Source organism: Ischnura elegans (genome assembly GCF_921293095.1).
Source record: "Ischnura elegans chromosome 13 unlocalized genomic scaffold, ioIscEleg1.1 SUPER_13_unloc_2, whole genome shotgun sequence".
NCBI lineage: Eukaryota > Metazoa > Arthropoda > Insecta > Odonata > Coenagrionidae > Ischnura > Ischnura elegans.
In genome coordinates this window covers 4,948,691-4,971,351 of record NW_025791658.1, presented here as the reverse complement: position 1 = coordinate 4,971,351, position 22,661 = coordinate 4,948,691, and the positions used below count along the sequence as shown (strand labels likewise).

At 40.2% G+C, this 22,661-nt stretch overlaps 1 protein-coding gene across 1 annotated transcript in view; it reads left to right on the top strand.

Moving 5' to 3' along the window:
* The first annotated feature begins 1,913 nt into the window (after positions 1-1,913).
* The window catches only part of LOC124172699 (zinc finger protein 436-like), a 45,036-nt gene continuing 24,288 nt past the window's right edge, over positions 1,914-22,661 (top strand). Inside the window, exons 1-2 of the mRNA XM_046552160.1 lie at positions 1,914-2,587; positions 12,617-12,826. Of these exons, the coding sequence (XP_046408116.1) occupies positions 2,453-2,587; positions 12,617-12,826 (345 nt within the window). The 5' untranslated portion in view covers positions 1,914-2,452. The remainder of the gene's footprint in view (positions 2,588-12,616; positions 12,827-22,661) is intronic.

Genomic DNA, 22,661 nt, shown 5'->3' with positions numbered 1-22,661 from the left:
CACAGCTTTGAACTCATTCATAGTGCTTATGAAGGTGTTTAAATATGTTGGCAAAAACTTGCATTAAAAATTCTTCAAGACCCTTATTGCAAGACACTGAATCAACATTCATTGATAATGTTGCAGACTCCTTTGAGAAATCTAAAAGGAAATTTTAAGCTGCTTTGGTAACCTCAAATTTGGAATCGGAGGAGGAAGACCCCATTAGAAAGAAGTGATTGTCAGAGAGGTTCCAATATTCAGGAAGAATCTCCAGAAGGCACACAACTATATCACCTAGCATGCTCCACAAGTAGGCTGTCAGTTGAAAATAAACTCTTGTTACACTGAAAAATATTATATTTTACTCATCCTGATTTTTCCAATGGATTGAATATGAATGTCTAGAAAATATCTTCTCAAAGATATCTTGTAAATATCAGAAAAGCGAAAATTCAGATATCTAGAAGATATTACAAGATATTTTCTAGACATTAGTGAAGACGTTCTAGATATTTTCTAGATATCTAGAGGATATTTTGTGCTATGTGGGTCTAAGAGTGACTTTTTGCGAGAGATAGGAGGAGCAGGACAGCACTCCCCTGCACTTAAAGGGTTAAGGGCGAAAAAGCGTATTCTCCGCCTATTAGTGAGGTGACCTTGGGGTGAGGGCATGTGCGCCGCTAGGCGCAGGCTGCTGATGCTGGGTGCTAGCAGGTAGCTGAGTACCCTGCTACCAGGTAGCACTTGGCTTAATTACGGATTATTAATACCTTATCAAACGATGGAATATTTCCGACCTTAGGCAATTTTAGTAGGTGATTATTAAGAGATGTTTCCCTGAGCTCTGTGCCTCATGCATGCATTGGTAATCTCAGACGATGTAAAACTCCTATCTACTCGTATAGAAACTAGGTCCCTGTGACGTCACGTGGAGTGGCATCGCATGGGTGCCAATCTGGCCTTTTTCAAATGCGGTTAAAATTGACCATTGCCATTCTCCTAAACTGGGATTTCTAAAACCAAATAATTTGTATATTATATGAATACAATAATGGTGGGTAACGAATCGCAATCAATGCCTTTCGTTTTCTTTGATGAAGGAAACTACCCTATTGAGCTGTCAACTTGATTTTAAAGACTTGTAATTTAACTTTCAAAGACATAATTAATGCTGTCTGGTGTAAACAAAATAATAATTTAAATTAGTATAGCTCAATCTAGTAAAAGATTCAATTCAATCTGTAGAGGGTTCCGATAAAAATTTCAAAATACATTTATTATATTCCACACCCCCTGACCCACCAGTAGTCCTCCCCTGGCATAGTTGTGACGGCCTCTGGCCATGGTCTTCCACAACTGTAAAAAAGGTCCAGCCAATGCCATCCATCAAGGGCCTATGCTCATGATAACTCATAAAAATAAATTAAATTCAATTAAAAATAGTAATTTTGTAAGAAAAAATACTATGAAAAGTGAGAATTTCACAACTTATAAAGTTTAATAAGGTATAGTGTGGTTCTATCACTTTGAATTTACTTATTTTTATATAACCTTATACTCTTTGTTTAGTGCCATATGTCCCTACCGTAACCCATTGGACTCAATGTTACGCAGAAAAAATTATGATTTGTTTTGAAAATACAGTATAAACTACCTTAAATTTGGCATCTTTATTGAATATCATCCTTTAAACACCATGAAATGAGGGTAGTCTGGTTGGAAAAAGTTTATCTATCAAGTTTTAGATCGTGTTCTTGTTTAAAGAATTTTGAAAACGCGCGGTACGGCTACTTCGTAAACAACCTGTGGCGCACTCTATCGAAAATGTGGGAATATGTAGATTACATGTAAATCCTTATCGTCAAATTGTAAATAAATGTTATCTTGAACTTGTTCTTATCTTACAGGACATCATTCATTAGTGCCTCTGAATCATGTCTGTAATTTGTAGGGCCATTAGCCTGTAATTTTTATCATGAATCACTTAAGCATTTGGTGTTGCAATTAATGGAACCCTTGATGAGCAGGCGACATGATGAGTGCTCAAAATTTCGTTCCATTTTGATGGATATTTAATTATCTACACTTGTCGTCTAGATTAGTTAGTCGGGCGATGTGCATAACAATTTTAAGGTGAAGCTTTCACGAAGTAAAGTAAATATACGGTGGGTTGTTATCTAATCGCAGTTATCGTTCTTCTATTTCATGCAGTGAATTGTGGGTATGATTCAGAAAATAGGTTAGTGTAGTAATTAGTGTGCATTAGGAAGGATTTCTTTGTTTTTGTTGCTTTGTTACAGAGTTAATTAGATTCATATTTAATGGAAACTTCGGTTGTTGTATCCATTCGTTTTCATCTGTTGCAAACTCATTTACGCTGGTTCAAGTTCACGGGACAAATGAAACAATCACCTGTGGGAAATTGTTGTGGACACAAGTGCTGATACGTGTGTTCTCGTCACTGTACGCGATGGATCTTATGAACAAGTATGATATGTGTAGATTATGTCTACAAAGTAGTCAGTCGTTAGTGGATATATTCGAGGAGAACGTAGAGCATGGATTTATCATCAAGGATGCAATAGAGGACTTGATGCAGTTTCAAGTAAGTCCGAAATAATTCATCTTGTATGAATACTGTTTCTTGCTATCAATGAAAGAATAATTAACTACCTATCGGTCTACAGTGACTGCTTGTGCAGTGACTCGCGATGTGTTGTCCACTTAAGTGTGATTCTGTTGAAAAAATAAATTTATCACCTGGAAGTGTAACAGGTGTCAGCAATTATTCGGAGTAATTATCGCAGGTTAAGTTTCAAGCAAATGAAGTTATCGTGTTGTCCATCGTACGATGCCCCTCAAACTTTAGAGAGAATGCTATTCACGAAGCGCAACAAGTTGTATATTTACTGGTAGCCCTGCCCCGCCCTCCGTGATCGAAAAATGTATAAACTTTGTTGGTGCTCATCCCACAAAATGTATATTGACTGACACGCATTCAAAATTTGTCAAAAATGCATTGGCACAAGTTTTATCCTGGTATAGTTTTTTAGCCGTGGTTTTTGAGCTGTCTAGAGAAATATAATTGTATGGTTTATCTATGTATAAGATAAGCTTGTTTAAACATTATTATCTGACCGACGTCTTACACTTGAAATGCTCGCATTGGCTACGGTTTTCGTGTTAAACCAACTTATTTTCACGCGGAGAACTGTGGGTGCCGATATAATTTTTTTCCATTACTCTATGGCCGAATTCTGCGTATGCTATTATCTACCGTAACTCTTCGGCCTTTCAGATTTAAGATTAAAATTTATTGTTTTTATGGATGAGAAATTGCTCAATAGCTATTTTACTGAAATTGTAAATCAAATTGACGATGTCGTGGTTGGCATGAATCGGGTAAACGCATTAAGACATCTCTTGTGGCTCTGTATTGGAGTTGCTTGTTTACTTAGTGACGAGCGGAACTGTGATTTTCCAATCGCTTCGTTACCTGTGACTGCTAATCATCAGTCGGTGATTTTTAAACGTGATCACCGCGGAGAATCACTCATAGAAGTGAGCTGTGTTATTTGTGGTGCTGCTATTCCTGCTACTTTGACCAATTCATAAGAACGAGCTCTCCGCAAAAGGAAGGAATAAACTTATTGAAAATCGGAAAAATTAGGCAAAATATATTTTTTTGAGGGAATAGTTGTGATTCTTACCCAGTCGACACAACAATTATGGCCACACTGTGGCCGAATTGTGGTTTACCTATGGCAACTATGGCTATGGCTAGCCACAACTTGCCATATTATGGCCATACTGTGGTTGCCATGCGGCAAGCCATAGTTTGGCTTGCCAAACATGCCAAACTATGGCCACGCCGTGGATCGTCTTAGGAAAGCCACAGATTGGCAAACCAAACATTTGTAAATATAAGTATATTACTGTTGCTATCGATACAGGTTTGTTGGTGAGTTATTAAAATGGAAGGTGGTTGATTCAATCGATATAAAGAAAGTGTATTATCCATACATAAGCCATATTATGGCTGGCCACACTATGGCCGGGGGTCAAAACCGCTGTGGGGCCATAATGGCAACTGATGGCAACCCACTATGGCCACATAGGGTGCATTCCATTCATCGACACAAGTCAACTTGCGTCGAGGTTTTCGTGTTCCATTCTATGTGTGTCGCGGACTGTTGTGACACAAGTCAACAAACGGTAACGCACAGGAATTGGAGAGTTATAAAGAGTTACCGCGAGTCAACACTAGTCGACGCGTGAGTCGCATGAATGGAAAGCGCCCATTGTTGCCACAATTGTTGTGTTGACTGGGTAGTTTATATTACGATAATTAAGTAAATTTGTCATGTTAAAGGAATTGATAAGTGGCAATCTTTAAAATCCCGTCGACATTTTTTGGACATATTTTATATTCAAACCATCATGATTCAAACCGTTAGCTGTATATTTCGTAAAGTATGTCCTATTCATCATATCTCGTAAAAGATGAATAAGACATCCTTTATTACACCGTTGGTAGTAGGTAGCAGCTGAAGCTATCTTTACATTGGCGTACCCTGCGAGGAGCAGGAGGGGGCAGCTGCCCCCCCCCCCCCCCCCCCAGAGAAGCACAATTGCAAATGTCTTCAAACCTTTCTAACCCAGAGCTGTTTCTGGGAGAAATCAAATTTTAAGATTTTTCATAATGAAAACTTGAAAATTTTACACTCATTGATAACTATCCTGGCAGCTAAATATTTGGTCAATAAAATTCACACTACAAAATAATATTTAGTTTAGATATCTCCTAAATAGAGCTGAAAGTTTAAACATTTTTGGTGTAGCTTAAGAAGCAACATTGGGTTATATATAAAGGGTCAAGGATAATAATATTTTTTCAAGCAAATAATTTAAAAAAATAATAATAAAGAGCTCTGTGCCTCATGCATGCATTGGTAATCTCAGACGATGTAAAACTTTTATCTACTCGTATAGAAACTAGGTCCCTGTGACGTCACGTAGAGTGGCATCGCATGGTCGCCAATCTGGCCTTTTTCAAATGAGGATGAAATTGACCATTGACATTCGTCTAACTGGGATTTGTTTAGCCAAATAATATATGTTTATTATGAATACACTAATGGTGGGTAACAAATCGCAATCAACGCCTTTTGTTTTCCTTGATGAAGGAAACTACCATATAACATTGCTATATCTCTCGCTTACATTTCTTTGAGAACCTTTAGAACGTATAGTTGTTTTGGTGTTAGTAGGACCAACATCGACTATTTACGCCTCCATGTCACTTTTAAATATTGTGAAATATGTAGCGTAAAGTAATGAGGTAATGGTCATCTGAAAATTCCAAGCAAACGTTTTTAAGATTCAGTTTAAAATAAGGTGAAATTTTCCATTATAACATCAGACTGTTCTCCTGAACAGCAGGGATAGCAATATATACTAAACGAAAGTAAACTAAATAGAAATACATAATACTAAACTAGTGAACTAAGGGAAAATAACATTTTTCAAGCAAATAATATAAAAAAATAATGATAAAGAGCTGTTAGAATTTACTTAAAATGTTGGTTTCATTCACCTTTTCCATGGTTAAATCTTACCTATAACTTGAACCACCATGGTTCCCCCCCCTAGTTTTGCTCCTGGGTACGCCCTTGTGTCTTTACCGTACTCACAGTCGCAGTGATTTCGAGTATTTTTAGTGATTTAGTCACCGGCAGTGATCGGCTGCTTCTCTTCAATCACAGGTAGCTATATAACACATTTAACTTGGTAGCAGCCTGTGCATTCATCACCGAATCCATTGATCCAATCACAGTGATTTCCAGTATAAAGTCACCAACAGTGACTGCAGTACTTTTCAGTAACGGTGATTCAATCACATTCAGCAATATATCGCTCATCACTAGCGAACCTAATATACACAGTTATTCAATAAGAATATCACAACTTTAAAAATCTTTAACTCTGCTGAGAAGAAAAGGAGAGCTAAACACTATCTGTCGCCAAGTTAAGGAAGCTTTTAATTTCTAAAACTCTTTAAAATTTTATTTATTTGCTCATTTGTTTGCTTGAGGCGCTGTTGACGTCAGTCTATGACAATGTACTTCATCGCTGGCCTTCAAAGAGCACTGACCTCGACCCATGTGATTTTTTCTTATGTTATGGGGTATTTTAAGGATATGGTGTTTCAACCACCTCCACCATTAAGTATTAATGAAACAAGAAATAAAAGCAGGTATCCTAATGTTAAGCCTGATATGCTATTGAGTGTGTTGAAGTGTACCTATCGCTTTCATATCGCACGAGTGTCTGGAGGGGGTAATACTGAAATTTTGTGAACTTATCTTCAAGTGAAAAATACCTTTTTAAATACACTTAATAATGGAAGTAATGAAATAAAAATTTGTAAGGTTCACTGTTATTTAATTATGGGCACGACCTGGGTGTCGTAACTTGGTTACATCGTCAGGTGACTGATCTTGCATACATCATACATTTATACACAAAGTACACAAGTGACAGTGAGGACATCTATCAGAAAGGAATAGGACTGGTTGAAGGGGCAGGGGTGAGGGTTAAACACGGAATGGAATAGGGAGAGGGGGGGGTAAGGGGGAAAGGGGCAGCCTTGATTTGGGACGAGGGTTTTTCCTGTGAGGATAGGTATCTGACCATCTAGGGAAGGGCGGGGTTAAAGTGGGTGAGGAGACTAGAGCTAAGGAAGGTAGCGGTGTTGGGGAAGAAAGAGAGGATTAGCGGGGTACATTGAGTTTTCTAAATCACTATAGTCTATGGAAGGTCATTGAGTCTGGCTGTGGAAGATGCTGGTATGGGTTAATGATTTCCCCGAAGGACATGGGTCACTGGGGGAATTTTTGGTAAAGGCACTGCTTAGTATTCGTTCTTGGAAAGTTTAACGGCACACAGGTGGATAGGCACTTGAAAATTTAAAGGTTGTCACTGTAGGAGATCATTGATGGGGATGGAAAAGAGATGGGAGTGGGAGGGGAGCACTTGTTCGTTGGCAAGGGGGGTGTTGTTCTTTAAATGTTGTATTATCTCCAACGTTTACAGGGCATCGAGTCTCCTCCTGTTTCTTTCTGAATGTAGAATATCCGGCTTAAAATCACTATAGTGTTTGCCATGTAATAGATGATTGGCGAAGTTGGATTGATCTTTCTTCTTTTTGAAGCAGTTGCGATGCTCACTCACTCTGATGTTAACACTTCTCTCCGTTCTGCCGATGTATTTCATACCACAATCGTCGCACTTAAGGCAGTAAATTCCGCTTCTTCTTTCTGGTGGGAAACGATCTTTGCAGTTGGTCAACAATGTTTTGAGAGTTGATGGGGTGTAATAGGCAATTCTGTATCTTACTTTCGGGAAGTAGGAGGTAACGGAATGAGAGATATTTCCTAGGAAGGGAATCCTGCACCAATTTTTCAGTGTGTTGATGGTTTTATTTCATTACTTCCAATATGGAGAGGTTTCACAAAGTAAAGCCTGAAGTTATTAGTTACACTTAATGATGATTAATGACACAAGTTTCCAGAGTGTTTCTTTGATTAAATACAGATTGTTAAAGTTGTGGCATTCTAGGAAGCAATAGAGATCCGCCTCAATCCCAAAACTTTCAATCGGGACACCAGCTTTCATCTTAGCACTCATACTCACTACTCGTACTATTTGAACGAACAAATCGTTCTAGCATCAGCAAAGTCCCCTTGCTCATACCCTCGGATACTTGCGTTTGTTTCCCAGTATCAAGCTACAAATCTGGTGAAGTAAAATCAAAATAATTTGACCTGGATACATCCTTTGTCTCCCGCATAACAGTATCTTGGTTACCATTGGCAAAGCAAGGGGGTAGGTGCGGGGGTTCTGGACACCCCCAAAATGTAAATACACGATTAATTTGCTCCATAAAATAAAACAAAATACTGAAAAATCATGAATTATTGAAAGAGTTATTAGAAAAATGAAGTTTTTTTTTGTTTGTGAACAGTGTTAAAATTAGATTAATACCCTCCAACCTTACAGTCCAGCCGCTGAGAGCAGTGGCGTAGCCAGGAATTTCGTTCGGGGGTGTCCAAAATCAGGGGGGAAAATTTGTGAAAAACGGGGTACTAAGTAGAGGGTATTAAACTAATTTATTAATAAATTGTGCTTTTGTATTTCGGGGGCGGTCCGGACCGCCCGGAACTCCTCCTGGCTATGCCACTGGGCTCCGGACACCCCCCCAAATGTAAATACACAATTAATTTGCTCCATAAAATAAAACAAAATACTGAAAAATTATGAATTATTGAAAGAGTTATTAGAAAAATGAAGTTTTTTTTGTTTGTGAATAGTGTTAAAATTAGTTTAAAACCCTCCAACTTTACAGTCCGGCCGCTGAGAGTTGTCCGATGACATTAAGACGGGTTTAGTTGGAGGTGGGGGCAAGGTTGCCAGGTAACAAAGGAAAACAGACACCTTATATGGAAACAAAAGGTTTCCGTGAAGAAAGCAGCTGGAAGGGAAGAGGAGCGTGAAGGACCAAAAGGAAAAATCCTTTAAACTGGGAAATGAAAAACTCGAATGGCTGTGACAGGGGGCCTCCTTTGAATAGTTGCAGCCTTAGCAAGATCCCCCAAATCCCTCACGAAGGTTTCTTCATAGTTGAACGAGTGTTCGTGAAGGGTTTCCGGTTGAGAGGCTGGGGTTGGTCACTGCTGAGAATCTTCCCATTCCAGCATACCAACACAGTGTTTTGTTCATACCTGCAACGAGGTCCCCTGTTACGGCAATTGGAGAGTTTCATTTCCCAGTGAGCCTTAATGCCGTAGAGCTCTCCTTTTTGATCTATTGAATAATCCCTTGTTTTGTTGATTCGAAGAGAGGACTTGTTTTGGTGGCTCAGGCTTATTTCTTTGAATAAATACTTTGGCTACATTTTTCATGATTTTTGAAGATTTTGGTTCACGTCTGCGTGGTATTTATTCAAAGGAATATTGTGTTTTTTATTCAATAAAAATCATACAACTGCAACACCACCTGCTTAAGTTCAAAGATTTTCGGAGAAAAACGAGATCGCGCGCGTTTTTGAAAAATTGGTCATGTTTGAGATGCTGTATCTCAGCAACGGATCAAATGTATGTACAATGGCATACATATCCATAATAAGCCATCATTTATGAGTATTTGTGCTAAGTTTTAAGTCTCTATCTCAGAAAAAGCCATTTTGGACTTTTGTCCGGCTTTTTCCGATTTCAGACCACTGTGGGTTGCCTACAGTCCGGCCGCCAAGAGGGCTGTCCGTTGACAGCTAGTAGGGGTAGGAGGAAAGGTTGCCAGGTAAGAAAGGGAAACGCCCACATCACATGTAAACAAAAGGGTTCTGTGAAGAAAGCAGCCAGAAGGGAACATGAGATGCGTGAAGGATCCAAAGGAAGAATCCTATGTTTTGGCGATTTGCAGAAAGGGCTTGTTTTGGTGGTTTTCAGGTTTGCTTCATTGCTTCAGTGCTTCATATGCATGTGAGAACGTTGTATGACTAGTCGAGGGTGTGAGGTGCGTTTGGGGGCAGTGATTGGCTGCAATCCGTGCTGGCGCCGGGTTCTCTGCCCCTATTTTCAAACTGTCATCGTACAACTCTCTTCCTGCTGGACTGTAATACACCATTTTTTTTCCTTCAACATTTATTTATCGCACACAATGAGAATCATGCACATGAAGGAAAGACGTTACAACTCCACACCCTATAAATAAAAAAATAAATAAAAACGAAAAAACTTTGTATTAATCCACCAATTTATTTTCGTGGTATGACTAGTTTCGATGTTGCGGCATCATCCTCAAGTACAAAGTAGCAAGGGGTACTTGAGGATGATGTCGCTGCATCGAAACTAGTCGTACCTCATAAATAAATTGGTGGATTAATACAAAGTTTTTTCATTTTTATTTATTGAAATGAACTTCCACAAAGTTGAGCCTGTGACTATAGAGATTACACACCCTATTTTTCCACATAATCCCCATCCCTTTCTAATGCCGTCATCCAGCACGAAATGGGGGTGTATTACCTGTTGGTACCACTACTTGTTCTGACAGGTCAGGGCTGTAGAATGGATGGCGTAACACAGTCCAACCCTGTTTTGTCTCGTGTTCAGCAGTCCTCAAACTTGCGTGGGGATGTACGTTATTGTGTTGGACTGTAGTACCCTGTTTTTCAAGAATTTTACCCCCTGGTTTTGGATTCCCCTCCGAACGAAATTCTTGGCTACCTCACTGGGCCAACAGTACATTGGGGACTGGTTGGTAAAGCATTGGGAGAAATAAGATCCAACTGTAATGCTCAGTTACTTAGCCCATCGCTGGGGAATAGGGTAGTTTCCTTCATCAAAGGAAACGAAATGCATTGATTGCGATTCCTTACCCACCATTAGTGTATTCATAATATGTATACGAATTATTTGGTTTTAGAAATCCCAGTTTAGACGAATGTTAACGGTCAATTTTTACCTCATTTGAAAAAGGCCATATTGGCACCCATGCGATTCCACTCCACGTGACTTCACAGGGACCTAGTTTCTATACGAGTAGATAGGAGTTTTACATCGTCTGAGATATTACCAATGCATGCATGAGGCACAGGGCTCAGGGAAACATCTCTCAATAATCACCTATGAAAAATACCGAAGGTCAGAAGTTTCCTTTGATTGATAGGGTAATTATAATCCTTATTTAAGCCAAGCGCTACCTGCTAGCTGGGTACTCTGCTACCTGCAAGCAGACTGCATCGTATCGGCGCTCATAGCCTCACACCAAGGTGGCCTCACACAGCAGCTATCGGAACCAGTATGATGTCACACGGGCTTTTCCCAGCATTCATACTCAGCTGTTGCGTTTCCTCGCGCTTGGAAATTTTCACTTTTCATTTAACCACGAAAAATAGATATCGTCATTTAAAAATCTAAAAGCGTGAAATACCTACTCCAGGAGTAGTAATCTTCCGATTTAGGCAATAAAATAATATAATAGGTAACCACGCCATTGTTGTTCATGAGGCGTGGAGGAGATCGAAATTACTGGCTACCACACTGTTTGTTTCCCTGACGAAATAAGACAATGAGAGACTTTGGCTAGGTTTTCAAGGAGATTATAATTATTTTTTATAAATTTCCTCCTGAAAACTCAACGAAGGTGACTATATGTAAAGGTTTTTTACTACATTTCAAAACTGAGCTGCAATGCTTACGTTGAAATCAATGTGAAACCCTTACAAATCCTTTTGAAAACCTTATCGTAATGCAGCAATAGAATTAATTATCTTATCACTACTTACAGTTTTGTTTACTTTCTATATTCTTCTTCTTAATCTTTTTAAGTACAAAAACTATACGAAACGAAGTGGGACTGTTTAAAAATGTTTCACAAGGAGTGCCAAGTTATTTCAACCAAAATTGGCCATGAAAAAAATTGTGTTGCCTTCCTTATTGAACTTCCCTTGTACAGTGAGTCCTCGTTTAACGTTGTTGATTCGTTCCTGAAAAAGTCGACGTTAAGCGAAACAACGTTAAACGATGTAGTGTTTCCCATAAGAAACAATGTAAAAAATTTAAATTGGTTCCTAGCCATGTTCCTAACAATCCATTTCTTCGTGAAGAATCCAGAATTTCCCGGGCGAGAATCCAAGGAGGCCAATTATCGGAGCCGTAACGCCGTAACTTTAAGCAGACTTTGTGACCAATCGGGAGACCTGAATCAGGCCAAAACGAAAAAAATCTGAATCTGACACTCGGAAGCACGAGGATGAAGGACGAGTCAATTTTCGTGATGATAAGAATTCTTTAACCCGGCGGAAATCGCGAGAAACATTCATTACCGATTATTCACTTCAGCATGATAACGATTCATTCGAAACGAAACGAATTTTCATAACGAAAAGGTTGGGAAGAAGGCATTGTTAAATGAAATATAAAAACTAAAAAGAAAGTATTTTAATGGCGAAACATCGATATTTTCAGTAACAGAAGAAATTTTAATTGTAAAAACTCGACCTGCAATCCTAAAACTCGACCGATCTCTCCAGCAGTTGCACCTTCTTCAATTCTCTTAATAATACCAAGTTTTTGTTCTAATATCGCCGTTTTTTCTTCACGTCTGAAGAACCGCCAGGATAGCCACTCTTCTTCGTGGACATTTTTTTCGGTTGGCATCAGAAAAATAAACGGATAATGGGTAAATGAGGCGATAATTATTCGCTCAGACGCATATTTAACATACGCTACCCACACCAACCTTTTCTGTCGAGCGAAAATTACCAATCACATTAATATAGTAATATTTACTATACATCAGATGCGCTTGCGTCCTATTCGCCATTCATTTTTTTTTCGCCGCGCATAATTTGAACAACGTTATCGCGAAGCTATAACGACGTTAAATGATCAAGGGTTTCAATTTTTGGACAACGTTATCGTGAAACAACGTTAAACGGGACGACGTTAAACGAGGACACACTGTATTTTTGAATATGTTTCAGAAGTTCATGCAGAAGAAAGTGTTTGTGACTGATTAGGATGATAATAAATGTCCTGTATATTATGCTCAATTTTGTGTTGTGCCCCAGGTCAACCAGGAGAAGGGTGTTCCGTGGATGGCTTGCTCTAGATGTCTGGTGAAGCTGAACGACTTCCGCCTCTTCAAGATACAGTGCATCGACTCCAAGTTGGCCTTTGAGACAAAGTTCTCCCATAGCGATCTCGTCGAGGACCCTTGCCACACGACCTTTGATGCCAAGTACTCGAGCAGTGGACTGGATGACGAACGACAGCACGAGGTGAGTGGTCTAAACCTTTTTCTTACTGAAGACGTAAATATATGTGTGGAGACATTTCTTGACCCAGGAGATGAAAGACACATATTTTCGTCGGAGATTTTCTTACACAAGTGAACGAATGCTGAATATATATACGTTTTCTAGCTCTCCCCCTTTTAGGACGGTCGCGGGTGTGCGATGTCTTTGTCTCGGGACCAAACACAGCGAGGCTTAGGCCTTACCCTCGAAATCCGGGAGCAGGTACCCTGACCCATCGTCTTTTATTACCCCTCTTAGAGGTGAGGGACTGCGGTCATACAATTGTTTATCCAGTCAGGTTTCGAAATAAATATTTGTTCATTTCTCAAGAAATATGTATTAAGAATTGAATTGTCTTTTGTGTAGCGTTTACAATTTTTAAATGAAATGCTACGATAAATATTAACTTATATCTCGAGTTATGTATGAAAATCAACGTAGAAATTGTTGATGCATTAAATGCATTAATACTGACCTTAGAACTTCGTTTAAAATTTGACGATGCTCAGGAAAAAATGAGGAATTCAATTCAAAGACTGTAATTTACGTGCAAGCAACAATTATCCATTTGCTAAATACATATAAGAAATCCATAAGTTGACTGCGAACCAATGCCACAGGTATGGTCGTAAACCCGGAAAGGAGGGAGCACAAAATCTCTGGGAGTCCGAGATAATGCAGAGTCCCCGCTGGGAAGGGTCAAAAAGGGTTGCTGCTGAGAGTGTGAGATTATCTGCGACATCCTTCTTAACGAATGTCCTCCAAAAATACTCCGTACCATGAGAAAGAAGAGAATCTTGGAACTCAGTACAGCAGCCGTGAGACAAAAACTCTGCCGTCTCGAAAGGGTTAACCTTTTCCCTACTAAAGACGAAAATATACGTCTGGAAGTTTATTGTGTTGAGTGCAGCGTTCTCTCTCAACCGTGAATACCTTAAAACCAGTGGCATAGCTTGGAATATGCTTTGGGGGATAAGGGGGGATGGGGAAGGGTGACCTCCTCCCTTTGGGAAAATCTTGGAAAAATGACATGCCTGAAAATTACATTTTACGTTGATTGATTGATTGATGATGCGTTGGGGGATCAGCTCCCAGGGCACTTAGGCCTGTTGGTCCATTGTGCTAACCACCAATGACTGATCACCCATAGAGGCCAATGTCCTTAGCGAAGGACAAGAGGTCCCCAATGGGAAGATCTCATACTTCCTTGGGCTCTATGAAAGGTGAGCCCAGGTGTCTTTATCGAGTCCTCATGATTTCAGGGCACTCACATATTAGATGGGTGGTTGTTTCCTCTCCCATCTCACGCCATCTACACCCATCTGAGTCCGTTACCCCCAGCAGGTGCATATGTCTCATTACATGATGGTGGCCTGTAAGCAGGCCTACTAGCGTTCGCAATTGACTTCTGTTCATAAGGAGAAGTATTCTCTCGGTCTAGGCGAGAGCTCTCCCGTAAGGGTTTCAGCCTGACGTAACCTCGGTGTTTCTCGCCAGATCTTTGAGTGTTGAGTTGATCCCCACCCTCTGATTGCAGCCATCCCCACTGAGGGGGCAACTGGCACCATTGGTTCTGTTCATCTTACGTAATTTTGTCACTTAAAATTTGGGTTTCATTAAAAGGTTACATTAAAATTTACTATACGTCAAAACTAGACGATAGTTTTCAACATTATTTTTATTTCTCTGAGGCTTTGGGGGTGGGGGGGTCTATCCCCCTCATCTCCCCCCCCTCCCGTAATTATGCCACTGCTTAAAACCGCGAATGAGCCATGAATTTCGTCTACCGTGAGAAAACCTGGAAAAAGTCATGAATTCTGTCATAGAACTGAAAAATCTCTGAAACTTGTTTGTAGAACTAGGATTAGCGTATCAAAAGAAAAATCATCGTGTCGATCATGCATGTTTCAAGGTCAGTCACACGCGGACACTGTCCGCACATTTATCTGCTCACGTATATTCAACGCGCAATCGTAATAATTAATTGTTAATAAATTGGCCCTTGTGCCATGATGATACATTGACCTTAAGCCTGTGATTGGAAGATCGGTGACCAAAGTGTTTATTAACCTAGGCGGAAAATGAGACATTTCTTCACTTCCCTCACTCCCTCCATTTTCCCGCTCACAGCCTTAAGCTGGCCCAAATTCTACCAACAATAGGTCATGAGAGATAGCACTTTCATTGCTGCGTTTGCATTCAAGGCGTCTGTTGTGTTTGTTGAGTTCGTATTAGGGATGGTCGCGTCAGATACCTCGGATCCAAATATCTGCGGATATTGCCCTTCATCGGATACATACGATCCAAAGTCGCAGAAGACATGCGAAATTTTGAATAATAGCTTCAATGAATGCAATAAGTGTGGAAAGAGTTCCAATTCCATCTTCGAATGCGCCATCGCATGCGATTCTTGTCCTACACCATTTTTCAGTGGTTTATCCAAAGAGTTTTCCTATTTTCATTTCCAAACCCAAGCGTAACAGTTTAGGTCGTGAGCACGCAAAGATGTTTAAAAAAAACTACTTGAAAGCCTATAAAAATGATTTTGAATTTATGAAAATATTAAAATTTATACCAAAATCTAAAAAGCATTCCTTCGATTGTACGTACCCAGAATACAGTTGAATAATAACCTCGTTTCTAATAGCAGGGATTGCAGGAAAATGCATTTGGATCCGAAAATATCTGATCCGAAAGATCCGGCTCCGAAAATATCAAGGATCCGATCCGAATCCGGATTCGAAAAAAAATCCTGGATCCGTTCATCCCTAGTAACTACCCTCTTGCCAGCTCAGAGAATTAGTGTCGTTGGTCTAACTAGATGAGCGGATTCGATTCGGTGGGCGATTGTTGAGCGTTACTGCAGCGGAGGTATCGTTACGTCCGTTTTAGTTTCCTATCTATTCAGCAGGTGGCACCTCTGTGCACTACCGTATTGTGGAACCCAGTATCAAAAAGAATAAGAACTGGTTTTCAACGATTTAAAATGTCTACGAGACATACGACCATGATAACGAATACTATTCTCTTCCTTATCTCTCTACACGGAAGAAACTAAACGCGTTTGAGGAGAAACAGTCGGAGCACACTGAGTTATTGCAAGCTTCAACAGCACACTTGAGTCAATTCGACAGCAAAAACAAGAGAAGGTTTACTTCGAAAGCTTAATTTTCTAAGAATGATGGGATATAGCCATGTAGTTATAAGCGTAATAATATTATAATTAGGGATAGTCGGATCGGATACCTCGGATCCAAATATCGACGGATATTGCCCTTCGTCGGATACATCGGATCCAAAGTCGCGGAAGACATCGGATCTGGATCCGAAATTTTAAATAATAGCTTCAGTGAATGCAATGCATAAGGGTAGAAAGAGTTCAGATTCTCTCTTAAAATGTGCCGTCGCATGCGATTCTTGTCCTACGCCACTGGTGAGTGGTTTATCCGAAGAGTTTTCCTATTTTCATTTCCAAACCCAAGCGTAACAGTTTAGGTCCTGAGCATGTAAAAATGTTTAAAAAAAAACAACTTGGAAGCCTATAAAAATGATTTTTAATTCATAATAACATTAAAATGTGTATGAAAATCTAAAAAACATTCCTTCGATTGTACATACGCAGAGTAAGCTTGAATAATTACTTCGTTTATTAGCAGGAATTTGAAAATGCATTTGGATCCGAAAGATCCCGCTCCGAAAATATCAAGGATCCAATCCGAATCCGGATCCGAAAAAAATCCTGGATCTCTCCATCCCTAGTTCTTATTTAACGTGCGGCCAGTGATTGTTACATGATCAATATTTCTGCCTAAAATGGCTTATGAACAGACTGAGAATTTGAAGACATTTAGACCGTAAAAACCTGGAAAAAATCGTAAATTTTATAATTTAGTTAGAGTGAGAACCCTGAGAATGTATTCTCCAAGGGGAGTGCACAGATGAGGCCTAATTCCATCCCATAGAAGGCTGATTTTTAGGAATGGTCGGATCGGATACCTCGGATCCAAATATCCGCGGATATTGCCCTTCATCGGATACATCGGATCCAAAGTCACGGATGACATCAGATCTGGATCCAAAATTTTAACTAATAGCTTCAGTGAATGCAACTTCAGTGAATTAGGGTGGAAATGGATTGTATTCACCATTCTATCTTCGAATGCGCTGTCGCATTCGATTCTTGTCCTACTCATGAACCATTTTGTTTGAAAGCTCTCGCAGAGGATATGCAGGAGAATTACAGCCGGGGAAAATATAAATAGCAAAATATGACTGGCACATAGTGCGACTCTTCCCAGGAGATTGAACAATCAATGCGGGAATCTCAGCGTCAGGAATTTGAAAATGCATTTGGATCCGAAAATATCCGATCCGAAAGATCCGGTTCCGAAAATCAAGGATCCAATCCGAATCTGAAAAATATCCTGGATCGGTCCATCCCTACTGATTTTGGTTGCCACTTGAGTTGCATTTCAGTTGACTTTCGCAAATGCCTGCGGCACTAGGGGATATGTGCAATTGCATCCACTTTTTCCCAATATTTTGCTGTAAAAACTTTCTAATGGCAAGAAACAACATTTAAAAGCTATGAAATTTATGTATCCCACAATCATGTACAGCAAATGCACTCCCAATTATCTTGGCTGATGGTGGGGAGGGATGGCACGAATAATCGGAAAACAAGGATAGGCCAAACTTTCGCTTAAATATCTTGCAATAGTGTACATAGTTTTATCCTAGGATCAAATACGCAGTTACACTAGGTAGTGTAACTGCGTGTTTGATTTGATTTTGCTGGCTGTCATTTAAACTCAACTGATCATGACACGTTACACCACAAAAATGCCGCAACTATCCCCACTTTAACTTTGAAACTGTGGTAATAAACAGTCACTGATTTATTTATCCTGTCGTAACATTTTAACTTTCTCGTAAACTTCACAAATTTGGTTAATACACTTTATAAACACTTTTTATCAAATTGATTGTTTGAGGCGTAACTTGGTGAAAGCGATTCATAATTAAATTAAAAAAGAACTTTGTGCTTTCACATTAATAAGAAATAAAAAGACTACTTCACAATTTGCTATACATTTGTTAGATAACAATCATCAAAGTGATTTTGTTTTTGAAGTGCTTCATGATGAACCTAAAGGACCTAGATTAGACGCTTTGGAACAAATAGAAATTTTGCAGCACGTACGTTCCAATTAAATTGTAAAATTACATTGTAAACGAATTTTTGTATGACTCCCACTCCCCTCTTTTAAGCCTCCCACTCCTTAATTCCTGGGCTAATGACATGACGGACTCTTTGGCCTCTCTCTCACCTGAACCATCCCCCCTCCACCTGCCATGCCCTCCCTAACGGAGCCTCCTCCCCCTAACTTCTTTCATACCATATGACCAAGTTTTTTTCCCCCTCCCTCTTCTCTGTTGACCAATCCGTTCAACCTAATTACCTTCCTCCCTACCCCTCCTAACCTGGTTTAAAAGGATGTGATGGACCTCTGTAGGGTTCACCTGATGATGACGTCCAACGTTGAAACCATGGTCGTGAATAAATATTAATGTGAAAGCACAAAGTTCTACTTTTTATCAGTTCTTTCGGCAAAAACCTCAGGAGCGAAGAGACATGTACTCCTGCATGCCACAGCTTTAATTACAACGAGTGGATGGGTGCTTGAATTCTTCAAGCGGGTGTGTAAAGGGTAGAAGATATGGTGGTGTCAATTGTAGCCTAGTCCTGGGTCCATAAGTTGGTAAAAAGTTCGAAAATTTCACCACGTAATGTTAGAGCAATTCGACATATTTTATGAAAACGCATATTCGATATAAATCTAAAGGTAGTCCATTCTCTTCATTAATTTTTATTGGGAAGTAAGAGGAATACTAATATGCACACACACTTCAAATTTCATTGCTCTAACTGAAATAGTTATGAAGATATGTCATTTTGAATATTTTCTACAGTAATCGAATAGAACTTAAAAAAAAGTAACATCTGTTTTGAAAAATACGAAAATCTATTATATTTTTATTAGGTTATACACTTCTATTCATTCTATTCATCGACTATCAATTAATTTCTCAACTATGCCCGTGGATGCTAAATTCTATGAGGTATGGCAATTCGTTATATTTTAAGGAAACGCAGATTCGATATATATCGAATTTGACGCAACATACAAAACATATTTCCCCTGTGCATAATGAGGAATACCAATATGTACCCATTTACCAAATTTCGTTCATCTACCTCAAATACTTATCATGTTATGTCAATATTGGTGTAACTTACAATGATTTAATCGAACTTTCGATTATATACTGACATCTGTACAGCTTTAATTACAATGCTCCCCATTCTCTCTTTGCTGCCATCAACAACAATTACCATCCATTATTACTTGACTCTTTGTTTTTCTACTATTAATTGTTACATTAACATTTAACTCACTATTAATTGTTACGGTGTACATTTTTTTGTACTTATCTGATGACTCAATTTAGGCCTTCTTGTGTAGGCTTTCGCAGTGTGGTGAGTATTGAGCGTGGAGGTTTTCGGGGTAGCTACCGCGTAGATTCATCTCTGCAGACAACAGTTTTGCCGGCATTGCAGCAGGCTTCTTCAGGTCAATGAAGTGAAGATCGCCAGTCTCTTATGCCTCATTCACATTACGATTGTTCCAGCGATTGTCGGAACTATCGTGCATCACATGACGATTGTTAAAACCTGTGCTACCCTCTTACTGTGCTGACATCTTAAGTAAACGGGAAATTGACGGTTAGCAAAGCTGTTGAGATATGCAGGGTCAAGATATTACTGTGTTCGACGTATGTTTAACGAATAAGTTTTCTTCCGCCCTTATTCTTCCTTCCCAGAACAAATCCAGGAAAAAAGATAGAGCAAAGATAGCTTCATGAACTTTTCGTCTTTCTCTTGTTGCTTCCTCTTCCGGTCTCCCAGCGCCTAGCCATCATAAAGTGGCAACGTTCGGAACTATGTGAACTATTGTCAGGACATGCATTCACACGGCTAGTTAGGCCAACTATCGCTAGGACGATCGCTCGGACAATTGTAATGTGAACGAATCATTATACACCCCGTCGGAGGCCGGTGTCTTCTCATTGGCTGGTTCAGGAGGCCCGGGTGGCTTCTCATTGGTCCCCACCTTCTGGCTCTGTCCTGTCCCTCCAGGTTTACTCTTGAGGACTCTTCTTCATGTGTTAGGAAGCTCACAAAATCATCAAAGCCAATGGAAGATGTCAGTAATGAGAACCCTTCTAAGAAGTGCCATAACATTATCGGATGCCTCCTCCCTGGAGAATGAGAAGAAACAAGTATGCAAGGCACTACAGGGCAACGGATACAACAATGACGTCATCCTCAAAGAAGAAAAGAAGATTGATGAGGCCCTAAAAAGGACCACAGAAGCTGCTCTTGGAGATATGAAAAAACCTACGGCTTTCGCCTTCCTACCGTACGTTGGAGGGACGAGTGAAAACATAGCCCGTGTGCTCTTGAAGCATGGCATAGCGACAAGGTTCACCTGTCCTGCAAAAACCTCCAGATTCCTAAGCAAAGCCTAGGATGAAGTCCCTGCAGAAAACCATTGTGGGGTGTACCAAGTCAATTGCACCTGTGGCAGAGCATATAACGGACAAACTTGCAGACCCCCTCAAGGTGCGGCTCCAAGAACACCAAGAGGCCACGAGGAATCAACAACTGTGCCTCTCGGCCATAGCTGAGCACACATGGAGTGGGCCGAATCACAATCTCGAGTATGATACTGTGAGTCCTCGTTTTACGTCACCCCGTTTAACGTCATTTCGCGATAACGTCATGAAAATTTTGAGACCGTCATTCGTTTATCGCACCTTTGCTTCGCGATAACGTCAAGGCTTTTAAATTTCGCGCGAGAAAAAAATGCGAAGCGGCGGGCGTTGCAGGTTGTTCGCTTTGTCGGCGGTAATACAGTCAGTCTAAACGAAGTGTAAAACGGTGTGTTTATTGTTAATTGCGATTACGGTTTTAACAAATTTTCTGCAAAATGAATTCTTAGGTAGGTGCGCAAGGTTTTACTTGACATAATGGTTTTCAGGAACCTAAAAAGTGATTTCAAGGAATTTTTCCGTGTAGAACTTGGAGTTTTTGTCGTCACTTTTTTCGCCGTGTTCACAATAATTTTGGTTCCTGTAACTGCGACGATGTTTCAGCTATGATGATGCCCAGGCAACGCTTGCCTGGGCGGCCACCATAGCGAAGCCGAAAAACAAACGCGGGAAGATACAAAAATGGAGAAGGATTTATGTCACTGCTGCTATTGTCGTCGATGAAGACAGGAACTCGTATTTATGCCATAGCTTGGCATTCCCATCGTAAAAAATGCCCCCTATATGATACGCTAAAATTTTTTCGCGTAGGAATTGTGAGGTCTAGGAGCCAATATTCACTTTTTACATTGTTTCTTATGGGATATTATGTTTCGATTAACGTCATTTCGTTTATCGTCACATTTTTCAGGAACGGTAAGTGACGTTAAACGAGGACTCACTGTAATGCGAAAGTCATTGCCAATGAAAAGAGATACTTCCCTCGGATCATTAGGGAAGCTAAAGAGATAATGAAGACACCGGACAACCTCAATAGGGAGAAAGGATACCAGCTCCCTAACACATGGAGAAGAGTCCTCAAGAGTAAACCCGGAGAGACAGGACAGAGAGCAGGGAGGTGCGGACCAATGAGAAGCCACCAGGGCCTCCTGAACCAGCCAATGAGAAGACACCGGCCTCCGACGGGGTGTATTAGAGACGGGCAATCTCCACTTCATTGATCTGACGAAGCCTGCTACAATGCCGGCGAAACTGTCGTCTGCAGAGATGAATCCACGCGGTAGTAACCCCGAAAACCTCCACGCTGAATCCAGGGAGAGTATGACCTTATATACATTGAGTCAGTGTCGGGTTGGAAGGCTGGCCAAGGTGGGGAAACTTGGAAAGAGGGTGCGGTGGTCCTTCAAAGTCATACAAAGTTACCAAATGGGAGGTACGCAAGTCAATAAATTACAAAATGTCTTAAATGGCAAGTTCCGATCCTTAGAAATACTCCCTTTCCTTTCACTCCTCATTCCCACCTGCACCTTTTTCGTAATGATCACCTACTACACCAACCTAAATTCCGTCTTTCTCTCACTCTCAGAGATTACTTTTTCTACAGACTCCCTACCTTTTTCAATACCATTTAGACTACTCACTCTTCCCTGGATCTTTCAATGCCCATAAGATTATAATCTTAATAATTATTCAAGAGGCAGCCACAAAGCCATCTTTTTTTTTAAACATCCTTTTTGTAGTTTTTTTATAGTTTATATTTGTTGAATCTGCAGATTTTAAGTTTTGTATTCAATGTAAAGGCTGTTTTTGCTGTTTTTGAATGATTAAATAAATGATTAAATAAAATGGGAGGCACAAAGTGTAACCAAATGGGAAGAAAACAATATGAGGCCACTGACTCAATGTACGTCTAACGATTTGATCGTTGGATTATTCTTCCTCATAGGATAATCCTCGAAAATCGTTAGGATAGCAATGGCTGATGCCTGGTTTCGCTGGTGGTAGGACCCGCCCACCTTTCAGACGGTGCAGGATTCCTCGTCCCATCCCTTCCTTCCCTTTCCCGTCCCAGGAGGCATCGTCGGGCTCCTATCGCGGCGGCGTCTCCTTCCCTTCTCCTTCCTGTCCTCCCCCTTCTGGGTGCAGAGGTGAAAAGCTCCCTGACCCTGCCCTGGGAGTGTATCCTCGTGAGCCCGCCCTA